General features: G+C 43.1%; 1 protein-coding gene across 1 annotated transcript; it reads left to right on the plus strand.

Annotated features, from left to right (window-relative positions):
• Positions 903-2,216, plus strand: LOC102188491 (olfactory receptor 2D2-like). The gene has a single exon (XM_005701497.3). The coding sequence runs from the start codon at positions 903-905 to the stop codon at positions 1,839-1,841; it is 939 nt and encodes a 312-aa protein (XP_005701554.2). The 3' UTR covers positions 1,842-2,216.

Raw genomic sequence — 16,301 nt, forward strand, 5'->3', positions numbered from 1 at the left:
ACCTCAGTGGTAATCATAACAGTGATAAAAACCTCAACATAAATGATGAGTGTAATAGTCTTAACTCTGATCTTTAATCGAGGCTAAACAACCTCTGTTGTCCCAAGAGAAAATGGAAAATGGGATGAATAATAGAGAGAAAAGCAAAGCTAGCTTGGGAAAGGGAGGAACAGGAAGGAACATAGCACACAGCATTTCCCAGACTCAGTCTTCACCATTTCATCACTATACCCCTCAGCTTACGACTGAATGAAACCCCGACACCACTCAAACTGTTGCGGGAAGGGGGACCCCTTCCAGGGCCCAAAACTGGGCTCTTGTCTAACACTCAGAAATGAATTGTCCAAGAAGACACATATGCAGACAAAGCAAGAGATTTTATTGGGAAAGGCGACCTGAGTGGAGAGCAGTAGGGTAAGGGAACCCAGGAGAACAGCTCTGCCACATGGCTCATAGACTCGGGTTTTATGGTGATGGGATTAGTTTTCGGGTTGTCTTTAGCCAATCATTCAGGCTCAGAATCCTTCCTGGTGGAGCACGCCTTGTTCAACCAAGATGGATGCCAGACAGAAGGATTCTGGGAGGTGGTCAGATGTGTGGTGTCTCCTTTTGACCTTTCCTGAACTCTTCTGGTTGGTGGTGGCTTATTAGTTCCATGTTCCTTACCAGGACCTCCTGGTTAAAACAACTCATGTAAATAGTTACTATGGTGCCTGACCAGGGTGGGCAGCTTCAGTCAGTGTGCTTCCCCTAACAAAACTACTATGGGGATGCATTCAGTAGTGCCCCCATCTAATAATCCAAAATTCCTGTTAGGAAACAAATGAAAAATGAGTGAAAATTCATTGGCACCAAAACCCCAAATATTATATATTTCCCAAACTCTACACAGGCAGAGCACAATGCAGGAACTCAACCAGTCCACTGCGACAGAATTCATCCTGTTGGGCTTTGCCTCGAGCCCCAGGACCGACCCTCTGCTCTTCACCTTCTTTCTAGTCTTTTACCTGCTGACCCTTGTGAGCAACAGCCTCCTCATCACCCTCATCCACCAGGACACACGCCTCCACACGCCCATGGACTTCTTCATCAGTGTCCTCTCCATGCTGGACGTGTGCTACACCACCACGACTGTGCCCCAGATGCTCGTGCATATTCTCAGCAAGAAGAGAGCCATCTCTTTTGCTAGATGTGTGGCCCAGATGTACATCTTCCTCCTCTTAGGGATCACTGAGTCCTGGCTTTTCTCCATCATGTTGGTGGACAGGTACGTGGCCATCTGCCACCCTCTCCGGTATAAGGTCATCATGAGCCGCTGGGTGTGCCTCCTCATGGTGGGCATCTGGGCAGCCTATGGTGTGGTGGGTGGTCTGTCCTATACCTTCTTTGCTATGCGCCTTCCCTACTGTGGCCCTAATGAAATTGACCACTACTTCTGCGAGGTCCCTGCAGTTCTGAAGCTGGCCTGTGCAGACACATCCCTTAATGATTTGGTGGACTTCATCACAGGCTTCAATGTCATTGTGGTCCCACTCTCCCTGATTGTCCTTGTCTATGTTAACATCTTTGACACCATCATGAAGATCCGCTCAGCCCAGGGGCGGGTCAAGGCCTTCTCCACCTGTGCCTCCCACATCACCGTGGTCACCATGTTTGCGATTCCATGCATCGTCACGTACATGAGCCCTGGCTCTGACTCCTTGTCAAACAGTGGCAAGAAAATGGCCCTTTTCTACAAGATTGCCACAGCCTTCCTCAACCCTGTCATCTACAGCCTGAGGAACAAGGATGTGAACAGGGCCTTCCTCAAATTGGTGGGCAGGGGCAGGGCCCCAGAGTGACTCTCTAAAGATGAAGATGTGGGGAGCCATACAATGCAGGATGCCCACTTGCCCCAAAGACTCTTCTACCAGTCCTAAAGAGATGGTCTTCATAAAGCTAACTCTTCACCCTGGCCCAGCGGGAGAGAACAAGGTGCTTGATCATCAGCATTTTCTCTGGCATTGTAGTCCGAGACAAATATGATTGGGAAGATCCAACACAGTTGTTAAGAGCCTGGACTCTAGTGCCAGAGAGACGAAGATGAGAGACTTGGATTTACCAGTTACTAGACATGTGAATTCTTGCAACACATTTAACTCCTCAAAGGTTTGTATCTCTCCTCAGAGAGAAATCGCAATGATTAAACGAGATATTACACAAAATGTACAGAGCATGGCATAGATAATTTCTTTTGGCAAATGTTAATTTTACTAGCAATGAATTATCAATCCTTAAATGGCAATGATCTTCCTGACCTGTGGAAGTTGCTGGATCCCTAAAGAGAAAAGTGGGGGCGTGGTGAGGAGGAGGGGAAGCTGGTGGTGGGGAAGAATGGAAGAAGAAGAAACTCAGAAACTGTAAAGTGGAGATTCTGAAGGTGCAGCGGGACTTGAGAAAAAGGAAATTAACCTATATAACCCATCCACAAACTGTGCCAGTTAGAGCATCTGGGGTCAGTTGAAGTTATCTTAGAAAGCTGAAAATTCTCTTTTATGATCATTTTTTTCTGTTCTTTTGTAGATTTACACCTCTTGATTTCCCTTTTCTCCTTGTTTCTAATAATGTCCATTTTTGAAAACTATAGCTTCTCTTAGGTAATCTCAAGGAAAAGGGATTCTGTCCCCTTAAGGATGTAGGAAATTAGAGAGGAGGAACGGCTATAATGTATCAATGAAAAAAAGGGAGTTCAGTTAAAAATTAAGTGGGGAGGTTTTTGCTCAGCTCCCATTTTTTTTAAAGAGATTTTCTCTGGAAATATGTTTATTTTTCATAGAATGTTTACAAACATGATTGCTTTGTCCCCCAGGCTTCACCAGTCTGGGCATCACCCATATTTACTGACTACTTGCTGTCACAGGAACTTTACCAACCAACAAAACAATTCCCATGTGGTTCTAGAAACATGTCCCATAAACTAACATGCAGACCCTTTGGGTTCTGTTTTCCTAGCTTCTTGCTGATGTACACTGCCTATGAAACACTTTACAGAAAAAAATCAGCTAGGCTGGCCAAAAAATATAATATGAATGTCCGTCCCTTCCATGAGAGGCCAGGTTCCATGCCAAGGGTGCAAGTTCACAATGTCCCTAAAGATATTACTTAACCCTGCTATCCAGGAGCCAGAGTGCTGCATAAATAATAAAGCAAAATTATGGGAAAATAACAAGACAGGGCATAAAGCTCAAAATATTTACAGACATGTGAAGAAAAGCATTAACACAGAGGGGCTCTAACAAATTAGTAAAAAAAAATACAGATGCTCAGGAAAATTGGGAACAGATATGAACACATTATTTAAAAGATGCCCAAGTACAATAAACATATGGGAAAATCACACCACTATAGGCACCAAAGAAATGCAAATTAAAATACCAATGAGATACCGCTTTTTCACCTTTACAAACTGGAAGAATTTTTAAACAATAGCCAGAGGTGGCCAGAAAACAATAAAACACTGATTTTTATACATTGCTAATTGGAGTATGAGCTTCCCTGATAGTTCAGCTGGTAAAGAATCCGCCTGTAATGCAGGAGAATTGGGTTCAAATCTGGGTTGCGAAGATCCCCTGGAGAAGGGAAAGGCTACCCACTTCAGTATTCTGGTCTGGAGAACTCCATGGACTGTATAGTCCATAGGGTCGCAAAGAGTCAGACATGACTGAGTGACTTCCACTTCACTTAAATAGGGCGTCCCAGGTGGCACAGTGGTATAGAATCTGCCTGCCAATGCACAAGCGCAGAGACACAAGTTCAATCCCTGCTTGGGGAAGATCCCCTGGAGAAGGAAATGGCAACCCACTCCACTATTCTTGCCTGGAAAATACCACGGACAGAGGAGCCTGGTGGACTGCAGTCCATGCAGTCGCAAAGAGTCAGAGACAACTGAGCAACTAACATAACACAATGGGAGTACAGGTTGACCTAAAAAGCATATGCATATTTCACACAACCATGTGATAGTAATTAGCTGAGTCCCTGATTGTATGGCAGCCAGGGCTTTCCCAAGGCCCAGTCTGCGGCCAGAGCATTGCAGGGAAGAAAAAAAAAGTTTATTTCTATGCAGTCAGCCATGATTATAGTCTAAGTTCAACTCAGTTTGACTGCGAGATCAAACAAAAAGTCAACTGACTGCTGAAAAATCAGCAAATTAGATTTCAACTCAATCCCAGATATACTCATACTCACCAGAAGGCTGCCAAATGGAGTTGTGGGAACAGTCATTCACTCTGAACTCGCTCAAGAAGTCTGCAGAGATGAGGCCCACAGAGCCCAGGAGACCTACCTGGATGACCTCTAACACTGTCTCCAGCTCTGAGGGTCAGGATTACTAGAGATTTGCAGAGCAGGAGCACCAGGCACATCACCCCTTCCTCCATTACTTTCCTCTTATAGAGAGTCCTCACCTGTTCCCAGAGTGGTACCTATCAAAACTGGTTGCAGTTATAGATTCCTCTTTGTCTCTAATGGGATGCATAATTATCTCCTGGCTACTAGCAGGTGATGGGAGTGGTGATCACAGAAAGTGCTAGGTTCTGTTTCTGATGAACACAACAGATGCTGTCCCCACATTAAAGTGTCACTGGTACTGAGTAAGTAGTATCTGATAGCCAGCCTCCAGTGACCTGCAAGGACCAGCTCCCAATTAGCTCCTCTAGTTCAGAGTCCCGGAGAAGGCAATGGCACCCCACTCTAGTACTCTTGCCTGGAGAATCCCATGGACAGAGGAGCCTGGTGGGCTGCAGTCCATGAGGTCGTGAAGAGTTGGACACAACTGAGCGACTTCACTTTCACTTTTCACTTCCATGCATTGGAGAAGGAAATGGCAACCCACTCCAGTATTCTTCCCTGGGGAATCCGAGGAATGGCGGAGCCTGGTGGGCTGCTGTCTATGGGGTCGCATAGAGTCGGACACAACTGAGGCGACTTAGCAGCAGCAGCAGCAGCAGCAGCAGTTCAGAGTCCAAGAAGCTTTGCAAGATCAGAAGTACTACCATTTTGGTTAAATTCAGGTGGTCCAAGGTTTGCACCAGACAGAAGAGTGGCTGCTACAAGGCCCTGCCAAGCAGGCTAGCCCTGCATAGGCTTACTGTATGTAACAGTCAGTGTTTCCTTAAAAAGATAGCCACTGCACATGCTATGGGTAAAAAAAGAAAAATCTACTTTAAGAATTAGACCTTACACAATTGTCCCAAGAACTGGGGAAGTAAAGACCTGGAAGGGGCATTGGAGGATCAGAGTAAAATCACTATTCATTCATCATGAATCACTGGGCAAAGGTAGAGAAGTCAGAGCTTACAGGAAGATCTGAGAAGTCCCAGATCCAGTCATTTAACAGGCCATAACAGGGGAACACTTAAAAAGCTCGTTGGGAACCTGTTGCCTTTGAGAGTACGCAGTCAAGTCCTCAATTTGATTTAATCATTTCTTCAGTTCAGTTCAGTTCATTTTAGTCACTCCAGTCATGCCAACTCTTTTCAACCCCATGAATTGCAGCACGCCAGACCTCCAAGTCCATTACTAACTCCTGGAGTTTATCCAAACTCATGTCTATCGAATCGGTGATGTCATCCAGCCATCTCATCCTCTGTCGTCCCCTTCTTCTCCTGCCCCCAATCCCTCCCAGCATCAGGGTCTTTTCCAATGAGTCAACTCTTCACATGAGGTGACCAAAGTATTGGAGTTTCAGCTTCAGCATCAGTCCTTCCAATGACCACTCAGGACTGATCTCCTTTACAATAGACTGGTTGGATCTCCTTGCAGTCCAAGGGACTCTCAAGAGTCTTCTCCAACACCACAGTTCAAAATCATCAATTCTTTGGCACTCAGCTTTCTTTACAGTTCAACTCTCACTTCCATTCATGACCACTGGAAAAACCATAGCCTTGACTAGATGGACCTTTGTTGGCAAAATAATGTCTCTGCTTTTGAATATGCTATCTAGGTTGGTCATAACTTTCCTTCCAAGGAGTAAGCGTCTTTTAATTTCATGGCTACAGTCACCATCTGCAGTGATTTTGGAGCCCAAAAAATAAAGTTTGATACTGTTTCCACTGTTTCCCCATCTATTTCCCATGAAGTGATGGGACCAGATGCCATGATCTTCATTTTCTGAATGTTGAGCTTTAAGCCAAATTTTTCACTCTCTTCTTTCACTTTCATCAAGAGGCTTTTTAGTTCCTCTTCACTTTCTGCCATAAGGGTGATGTCATCTGCTATCTGAGGTTGTTGATATTTCTCCCGGCAATCTTGATTCCAGCTTGTGTTTCTTCCAGCCCAGTGTTTCTCATAATGTATTCTGCATATAAGTTAAATAAGCAGGGTGACAATATACAGCCTTGACATACTCCTTTTCCTATTTGGAACCAGTCTGTTGTTTCATGTCCAGTTCTAACTGTTGCTTCCTGACCTGTATATAGGTTTCTCAAGAGGCAGGTCAAGTGGTCTTGTATTCCCATCTCTCTCAGAATTTTCCACAGTTTATTGTGATCCACACAGTCAAGGCTTTGGCAGTCAATAAAGCAGAAATATATGTTTTTCTGGAACTCTCTTGCTTTTTCCATGATCCATCGGATGTTGGCAATTTGATCTCTGGTTCTTCTGCCTTTTCTAAAACCAGCTTGAACATCTGGAAGTTCACGGTTCATGTATTCCTGAAGCCTTGCTTGAATCCTTTTAATCATTTCTTAAAAGTGCCTATATCTAAACCTGGTTACTTTCTGAGATACTGAATGGCTAGGCCTTCAACATGTGAAATTGGAGCAGTAGGGAGCAGACACAGTTCAGTCCAAAACACAGAGAAAAGACAGTAATTCTTGAAAAAAAGGAGATATGCAGAAGAGATTTTTGGCCAAGAGTACCACAAGTAAGTGGCCACAAGCAAGTGGAAACCAAGCAGAGAGCAGCAATCCCTATACTGGGTGAAACAGAGATCAGAACTGCCCACTGTTGAGACAGTGAGGAAGTTGTGAAACACAGGTTTGAGAGAAGGAGAAACTTTACAGAAAAGGGACTCCAGAAATTTACATAGAGGCCTCCTTCAGCCATTAGCCAGTCACTGACATGCATACACACAGGGTGAAATGAGACATGGAAGAATCAACTACTTGGGTCTGTGAAGTGAATGAAAATTCAGGTGCTTGTACCATGCAGGGGGACACTGAACTTGTCATCCAAAGTGGAGATAACTCACTATATACTCCAGGCTCCCAAAATAACTCTATCTTAGGAGTAGAGCTATTCAGTCCTTGTTACTCCTGATTTACTGTGAGAGCCAAAAGCAAAGTCTCAATAGGATCCAACTGATATGACAATAAGTTAGCGCTCTGTGAGATATACTTCAACACTTTTTGAAGGGAAACAACAAAATGTAGACTATCAACTCTGTAGCATCTTTTAAGTTGAAATAATGCCCTACAAAAAATCAAATTTTACTAGACATATAAAGAAGCAGGAGAAAGTAACTCAGAATCAGAGAAAAAACAGTCAACAGAAACACACAGAAATGATGTGGACATTGAAATTAACAGAAAAATTTTAAAACAGCTTCTCTAATAAACACACTAAAGAATTGTTAAAGGAAAATATAGACATAATGAGTGGATAGATGGAGGATCACAACAGAAAATGGAAATAAATAAACATGAAGAAAGAATAGTCTTTGACGGGAGGAGATCAAGATGGCAAAGTAAAAGGGTATGGAGTTCACATATCAGCTGGTTGGGGATTTGCTGGGTCAGGCAGAAAGACTGGGGAAACCTGGGCTTTGCTCATGAGGAGTGCTTGCCCGCAGGCTTGCCCCTGAGACAAGACAGAGAGAAGTCTGCTTAAGTAAGCGTCTGCTGGGTTTCCCAAGGCAGCCTCACAATGCCCCATTTGGAGCCAAGGGAAACCCAGCCCCGCTCAGTCCAGGCCACAAGCAGCAATGGATCTGGGGTGGCCAGGACTGGGAAGAGGACTAGATCTTGAGATGCAAAGACGACCCAGTCCTGCAGCTGAGCCTTAATGGGATGATGGTGGCCCTTATTGGAGCTTACTCAAGCAGTACCTCAGAAGCAACCCAGTTGCTGCCTGGTTTTCTGATAGAAACCAAATGGGGATTTGAACCCGGATTGGGATTCAGTGAGGCAACAACACTAAACAGTTGACACAGCACTGCCTGTCACATTAGACAAACCTCCTTACTTGTTTACCTGTTTAAGGAGGTGCAGTCCCCTCTTGAACAGTAAATCTCTGCTTGAAATCCCAAGAATGTCATATTCATGAGGCCCACTCTCTTTAAGGGAGGAAGGAAATTGCCACCACACAGGCAGCATCTCCTTCCACTAGCTAGAGAAACGTGTGGCCTGGGCAGGGGTCCTCCACTGTGGATGCGGGCTGCCAGGCTCCTGTCCCTACCCCAGGATGTCAGGGTGTCACACCAGAGATCAGGGCTGGCCCTTAATATTGCTCACTTTTTGCTGTCAGAAGACATATACCACTGACTGAGCCCCTTCTGTGTACCATAACCTGTGCTAAGCATCTTACAGGTACCTTTTTAACACTCATAGCACTGCTTTCCATTCTAAATAGGATGAAAATGAAGCTCAGAGAGGGAAAGTGATTTGCACAAGGCCGTATGGCTGGGAAGGAGTGGAGTCAGCATTCAGCCACCAGGCTGTCCGGTTGTCTAGTCTTTTGTTTTCTGTGTTGCAAAAGAAAGAGAGGCATTGTATTTTCTGGGGCTTCAGAACCATATCCAGAGAAGGGAACAAATTATCAAGAGACAAAATATATCAAGATCTACGACTGTTATCTTGAATATTATAAATAATACTGCTATAAAAAATTGGTTTCATGTATCTTTCAGAATTAGTACTTTTATCTTCTTCGTATATAGTCTAAAGTCAGAGAGTGTAGTATCTCCAGTTTTGGTCTTTTTCTCAATATTCCTTTGGCAATTCAGAAATTTTTGTGACTCCATATAAAATTTTTGATTCTTTATTTCAAGTAAAACTTTTTTAAATTTATGAGTATATTACACAATATCTACTGCATGTTCCATGGGCAGGGCTGCCCCATATCAGGTATCTACCAGGTCCACGGCCTTCTAATCTCTGACACCATACAAAGTCCAAATTCAGACACATTTTGAGAGTGAAAGGGAGGGTTTTAACTAATTATAGGAATTAATTGATCTATAATTGGCAGAAACCATAACTGTCTCATGAAAACTAGGGTATGCGATCACCCTATCCAATCCCACCCTTGGCTAGCCTACTCTCTCCCCATAGTTGGGAACAAGCACTATCATTGATATTTCTAGGCCTAAAATTCATCTTACGTGGATAAATGTGCCATTTCTCTGGGGACCTAAGCATTCCAGCCTATTACTCTGAGATGACATCCAGGCATGCTCAGCTGCTGGTTTGTCCAACTTCATGTTCCAGTTATATGGATACTAACATGACTTTTTTGGTCTTTGCCTTGGGGACCTGTTTTAAGATGACATGCTCTTTCTAGAATCCCTCTGATACCAGGACTCATCCAGTTCTGTGCTCAGTTCCCATGCAGTGGCTCAGGCCATCCTCCTATAGACAGATACCCTTTTACCACTAAGTGTCACTTGACCTGGATTCATCACCGACCTCTACCAAGGTGAAAGTATTCTGCATTGGCCTTAAGTCCCCCAGTGCCCAAGCTGTACTTCACCTTGCCCTGAATTTCACCTTCATCACCATACCCTCCAGAATTTGAATTTTACCTTGAAAGACTAGATCATCTCTCACAGTTGGTCATTGCCTCCCACCCACGAAACAGGCTCCTTTCCAGCGAGGCTGCACTCAGCCACCAGTCTGTCTGGCTGTCTGGTCTTCTGCCTTCTGTGTTGCACAAGAAAGAGTGGCATCATGTGTAAAATAGATAACTGCAGCAGTTAATGAAGCCAACCTAGTCTGATGCTTTTCTCTCCTAGAATTCCAATAGGACCCAAGAGGGTACGTTGCTGGGGAACAACCTTCCAGTGGGTCCAAGGAAGACTGTGCCTTTGTCCTGGCCTCTGACCACCTGGTTCCTACACCCGGCCTTGCAGACACTCTATCATCTGACTATACATACCCTGTAAATCAGTATTGCAACAGAGATGCCACAGTAGAATGACTTGGAATCTAGAAGATCCAAGTTCAAATTCCTACTACACAATTTATTTGCTATGTATGAATAAGTCATTTAATTCTCTTAAACTCTCTGTGTCTGCTGACAAATCAAGTGACTTACCTACCTTGTCCTGAGGATTAATTACATTATGTATAGCACCCAGTGTAGCATCTGATAAGAGTAAATGTTCACATAAAAAGCTGCTCAACATCCCTAATAATTAGAGAAAGGCAAATCAAAATTATAGTGGGGTATTACCTTACACCAGTCAGAATGGCCACCATCAAAAAAATCTACAAACAATAAATACTGGATAGGATGTGGAGAAAGGGAACCCTCCTACACTGTTGTTGGGAATATAAACTGACACAGCCATTACAGAAAACAGTATGGAGATTCCTTAAAATACTAGGAATAAATCTAACATATGACTCAGCAATCCCACTACTGGGCATATACCCTGAGAAGGCCACAATTCTAAAAGATACAGGTACCCCAATGCTAATTGCAACACTATACAATAGCCAGGACACGGAAGCAACCTAGATGTCCATCTACAAATGAGTGGGTAAAGAAGCTGTGGTACATACATACAATAGAATATTACTCGGCCATAAAAAAGAATGAATGTGAGTCAGTTCTAGTGAGGTAGATGAAACTAGAGCCTGTTAGACAGAGTGAAATAAGTCAGAAGTAGAAAAATAAATATTGTATATTAACACATATATATGGAACATGGAAAAACGGTATTGTTGAACCGATATGCAGGTAAGGAAGGGAGACACAGATGTAGAGAATGGAGGTGTGGGCACAGTGGGGGAAGGAGAGAGTGGGGCAAATGGAGAAAGTAGCATCAATATATTTAAATGATCGTGTGTAAAATAGATGACTGGTGAGAAGTTGCTCATCAGTTATCTATCTATAGCACAAGGAGCCCAGCCTGGCAATTTGATGACCAAGGGGTGGGACACAGGGAGGGGAAGGAGGTTCAGTATGCATAATTATGGCTAATTCATGTTGTTGTACGGCAAAAACCAACACAACATTACAAAGCAATTTTCCTCCAATTAAAAACTTTAAAAAGAGGAAGTGTTCAATAATATGTGGTTGTTGCTATAGTAACAGATTTAGTAGCATTGATACCACAATTAGGTATGTGGTCTTTGAAAATAGTGCTGTTGTTGTTCAGTTGCTAACGCGTGCCTGACCCTTCATAATGACATGGACTGTAGCCCACCAGTCTCCTCTATTCATGGGATTCCCCAGGCAAATATACTGAAGTGGGTTGCCATTTCCTTCTCCAGGGGATCTTCTCGGCCCAGGGATCAAATCCATATCTCCTGCATTGGCAGGTGGGTTCTTTACCACTGAGCCACCAGGGAAACCCCTGGATAGTTATGAGGGTTCTAATAGGTATTAGCAGCATCCAAGCCTGTTTTATCTCTGCTCCATAAGCGGCCTTGGATAAGATCAATAAGCACATAAAAGGCAAATGAAAGTGCTTTGGAAGGAAACAAAGCACACTGAATTAGTATTGTCACTGTGTCACCCAGTGATGCAGCCACTCAGCTGTAAGACTCCTCCCTCCACTAAGTCTCAATGGGAAGGAATTTCAGTCCCTACATAGGGACTTGTTCCATTTACGCTGCATGTGGCTCAGGAACTGCTAAAGAACCTGCAGTGCAGTGGTGGTTCAAGAAGTTTTGCAGAGGAGACGAGAGCCTTGCAGATGAGGAGCATGGTGGCCAAGCATCAGAAGTTGACAATGACCAATTGAGAGAATCATCTAAGCTGATCCTCTTACAACTACCTGAGAAGTTGCCGAAGAACTCGGCATCAACCATGCTATGGTTGTTTGGCCTTTGAAGCAAATTGGAAAGGTGAAAAAGCTCAATAAGTGGATGCCTTATGAGGGGACCACATATCAAAAATACCATTGTTTTGAAGTGTCATCTTCTCTGTTCTATGCAATGACAAAGAACCATTTCTCCATTGGATTGTGATGTGTAATGAAAAGATTTTATATGATAAACAGTGACAACCAACTCAGAGGCTGGCCTGAGAAGAAGCTCCAAAGCACTTTTCAAAGCCAAACTTATACCAAAAAAAAGGTAATGGTCATTGTTTGGCGGTCTGCTGTTGGTCTGATTCACTACAGCTTTCTAATCTCAGCAAAACCACTGTATCTGAGAAGTAAGCTCAGCAAATCAATGAGATGCACTGAAAACTACACCACCAGCAGCTAGCACTGGTTAACAGAAAGGGCCCGATTCTTCTCCACGACAATGCTCAACAGCACATAGCACAACCAATGCTTCCAAAGTTGAACAAATTGGGCTATGAAGTTTTGCCTCATCTGCCATATTCACCTGACTTCTTGCCAAATGACTATCACTTCTTCAAGCATCTCGATAACTTTTTGCACAGAAACCATTTCCACAACCAGCAGGAGACAGAAAATGCTTTCCAAGAGTTCGTTGAATCCCAAGGCATGGATTTTTATGCTACAGGAATCAGCAAACTTATTTCTCATTGGCAAAAATGTGTTGATTGTAATTGTTCATATTTTGATTAATAAAGATATGTTTGAGCTTAGTTACAGTGATTTAAAAATCACAGTCCAAAACTGCAATTACTTTTGTACCAGCCTCCAGAGCTGTGAGAAAATAAATTTGTCTTGTTTAAACCACTCCTTCTATGGTATTTTGTCATAGCAACCCTGGTAAACTAATACATACTGTCTGTTGTCCAATGCCTGAAAAGCATTGCTTCATAAATTTTCTTCTACTATATAGTTTTTTTTTTTTAAATAATGGAAGGTAGTTCTACTACATGTTACTCAGTCATGTCCAGAAACAAAAGTCCCTCCCCATATTCGAAATTTGAAAACTACTTCCAATAATTCCTGAATAAAAGAGGAAACCATAATGAAAAATATAGAATAAAGATATTTTGCCATAAAGGCGGCTGGATTGTGGTATTGTCAGCTTGGGTCACACTTCCTCCCACAATTGTGTAAGTTTCAGTTTCTAAAATACACGCATTATTCCTAAAATAATCCTTAACTGGTAAAGGCGGGTCCTGTTTTCCAGAATACTCTTCTTTGTGTGTTTTGGGATTTGGTCCAAAGAAGTGAAGTAGCAGTTCTTAATGTTGGAGTGAAAGTCTTCATGATCAGAAAAAGTGATGGCTAGATGCTGAGGATCATTGGGTCTTAGTTTGTCCTTGTTTTCCTTGGTAAGCATATTTCACCAAAAGCTGGCCCTGGGACCAACAGTAACCCCTGGACCTCAAATGAATGCTTGGCTATGGGCACTCAAAGGCAACGGGTTTCCAGAAACCTCTTTAAGACCTCTGTTATGATCTGTTAAGTGACTGGATCTGGAGCTTCTCAGATCTCCTTACAAGCTCTGACTTGTCTAACATTACCAGCGGATCAAGATGAATGGGTAATGATTTTACTCTGATCCTCCAATGACCCTTCTAGTTCATCTCCAGTGACACTTCCCCAGTTCTTGGCACAGTTGTGTAAGGTCTAATTCCTAACATAAGCTCTTTATCCATAGCATGTCCAGAAGTTATCTTTCTTGAGTGAACCTGACTGCTACATATAGGAAACTTGTGCAGGACTAGCCTGCCTGACATGGCCTTGTAGCAGCCACCTCTTCTGCCTGTCAGAAACCACAAACCAGGTGAATTTAACCAAAATGGTAGTACCTCTAATCTGGTAAATCTCCTTGAACTGTGAAGCAGAGGAGCTAACCGGGGGCTGAGCCCTGCAGGTTATTGGAACCTGCCCATGAGACACTACTTACTCAATGCCAGTGGCACTTTAATATGGAAAGAGCATCCTTTGTGTTCATCAGAAGCAGAACTTAGCGCTTCTGTGAGCACCACTCCCATCAACTGCTAGCAGTCATAAGACCCGTTGAGACATAGGAGAATCTATAACTACAACCAATTTTTTTTTTTTCACCACATGGCGTGGTCTGTGCGATCTTAGTTCCCCAACTAGGAATTGAACCCATGACCCCTATAGTAGAAGGGCAGATTCTTGACCACCAGGGAATTCCCTCATCAAACTGCAACCAATTCTGACAGATACTGTGCTGGGAATGTTTGAGGACTCCCTGTAAGAGGAAAACAATTGAGGAAGAGGTGATGTGCCTGGCACTCCTGTTTTGCAAATCTAGTAATCTGGTAAACTCCAATGCTTTGGCCACCTGATGCGAAGAACTGACTCATTGGAAAAGACCCTGACGCTGGGAAAGATTGAAGGCAGGAGGAGAAGGGGACAACAGAGGATGAGATGATTGGAGGTGTCACTGACTTGATGGACATGAGTATGAGCAAGGTCCGGGGGTTGGTGAAGGACAGGGAAGCCTGGCGTGCTGCAGTCCATGGGGTCACAAAGTCAGACACAACTGAGCAACTGAAATGAAATAAACTGAACTGAACAATCATGACCCTCAGAGCTGGATACAGTGTCAGAGGTCATCTAGGTAGGTCACCTTGTACCTGTGGGCCTCACTTCTGCAGCCTTCTAGACCAGGCTCAGAGTGAATGACTGCTTCCAATACTCCATTTGGTAACCTGTTGCTGAGCATGAGTACATCTGAGATTGAGAAGAAATCTGCTTTGCTGGTTTTTCTGCTTTCAATTAACTTACTTTCTGTTCTACCACACATTCAAATTGAGCTAAAACCTAAACTATTAATGCGGCTGACTGCATATAAATAAACCTTTTATTTTTTACAAAAGTTCTGGCCACAGACTGGGTTTTAAGAAAGTCCTGGCTGCCATACAATTAGAATTTAGACTAATTACTATAACTTGGTTGTGCAAAATATGAATATGCTCTCTAGGTCAATCTGTACTCCCATGAGTAGTGTATGAAAATCCATGTTTTATTGTATTCTATCCACTTCTGCATTTTGGCCAGGAGAATGCCATGGACTGTATAGTCCATGGGGTTGCAAAGAGTTGGATACAACTGAGCAACTTTCACTTTACTTTCACTTTCAGCCACCTCTGACTCTGTTTAAGCACTCTGCCAGTTTCAAAAGGTGAAAATGTAGTATCTCATTGATACTTTAATTTTCATTTCTTAGATCCCTACTGTGCTTGATTTTCCCATGTGTCTATTGATTATTTGGATTTTGTTTTTATGAACTATTCACATCTGTTGCTAGTTTTTCTGAGTGTTTGTATTTTTTTTTACCACTTTGCAGAAGTCCTTTATGTGTTAATGCTTTTATTCACGTCTGTAAATATGTTGCAATTATGTGTCCTGTGTTGTTATTTGCCTTTATTTGTGCTTCATTATTTATGCAACACTCTGACTTCTGGGTGGTGGGGTTGGTAATACCTGTGGGGATATTGTGAACCTGCACTCTCGGCATGGGCCATGGCCTCTCCCGAAGCAAACAGACACTCGTGCCATATTTTTTGGCCAGCATAGTTAAATTTTTTTCCCCGAAGGATTTCATAGGCAGTGTACATCAACACAGGGCTCAGAAAGAAGAATTCAAAGGGGCTACAAGTTAGTTTATGGGACATCCCTCTAGAACCTCATGGGAGCTTTGTTGTGTGCTGAAGTTCGGGTGGCAGCCAGCAGGCAGTGAATATGGGTGATGCCCAGTAACATGATCTTTGTAGGTTGGTGAAGTGTGGGAAAAAACAACTCATGTTTGTGAAGATTCTCTGAGAAATAAACAGTTCCAGGGAAGTCATTTCAAACAAGAAGGAACAAAACAAAAAGTTTCCCACTGAAATCGTAACCTCTTTCAGAGCTCCCAACATTTTGCATCTGGGGGTCACATTATATTCACCTCCTAACTCTAGTTTCCCTCATCCTTAGAGTCCCTTTCTCTTGGGATTACCCAAGAGAGGCTATAGTTTTCAAAAATGCATGTTATTAGAAACAAGGAAATCTAGAGAACAGAAAAACATCGTCATAAAAAATAATTTTTCCCCTTCTAAGAGAACTCCAATTGACCCCCAGAGGCTCTAACTGACTGAGTTTTTAGATGGGTTATATAGGTTCATTTCCTCCTTCTCAAGTCTCTTCCGCACCTTAAGAATCTCCACTTGACAGTTTCTGAGTTTATCCTTCTTCCACTCTCTGC

The sequence above is a fragment of the Capra hircus genome, chromosome 3 (assembly GCF_001704415.2).
Source record: "Capra hircus breed San Clemente chromosome 3, ASM170441v1, whole genome shotgun sequence".
Lineage (NCBI taxonomy): Eukaryota > Metazoa > Chordata > Mammalia > Artiodactyla > Bovidae > Capra > Capra hircus.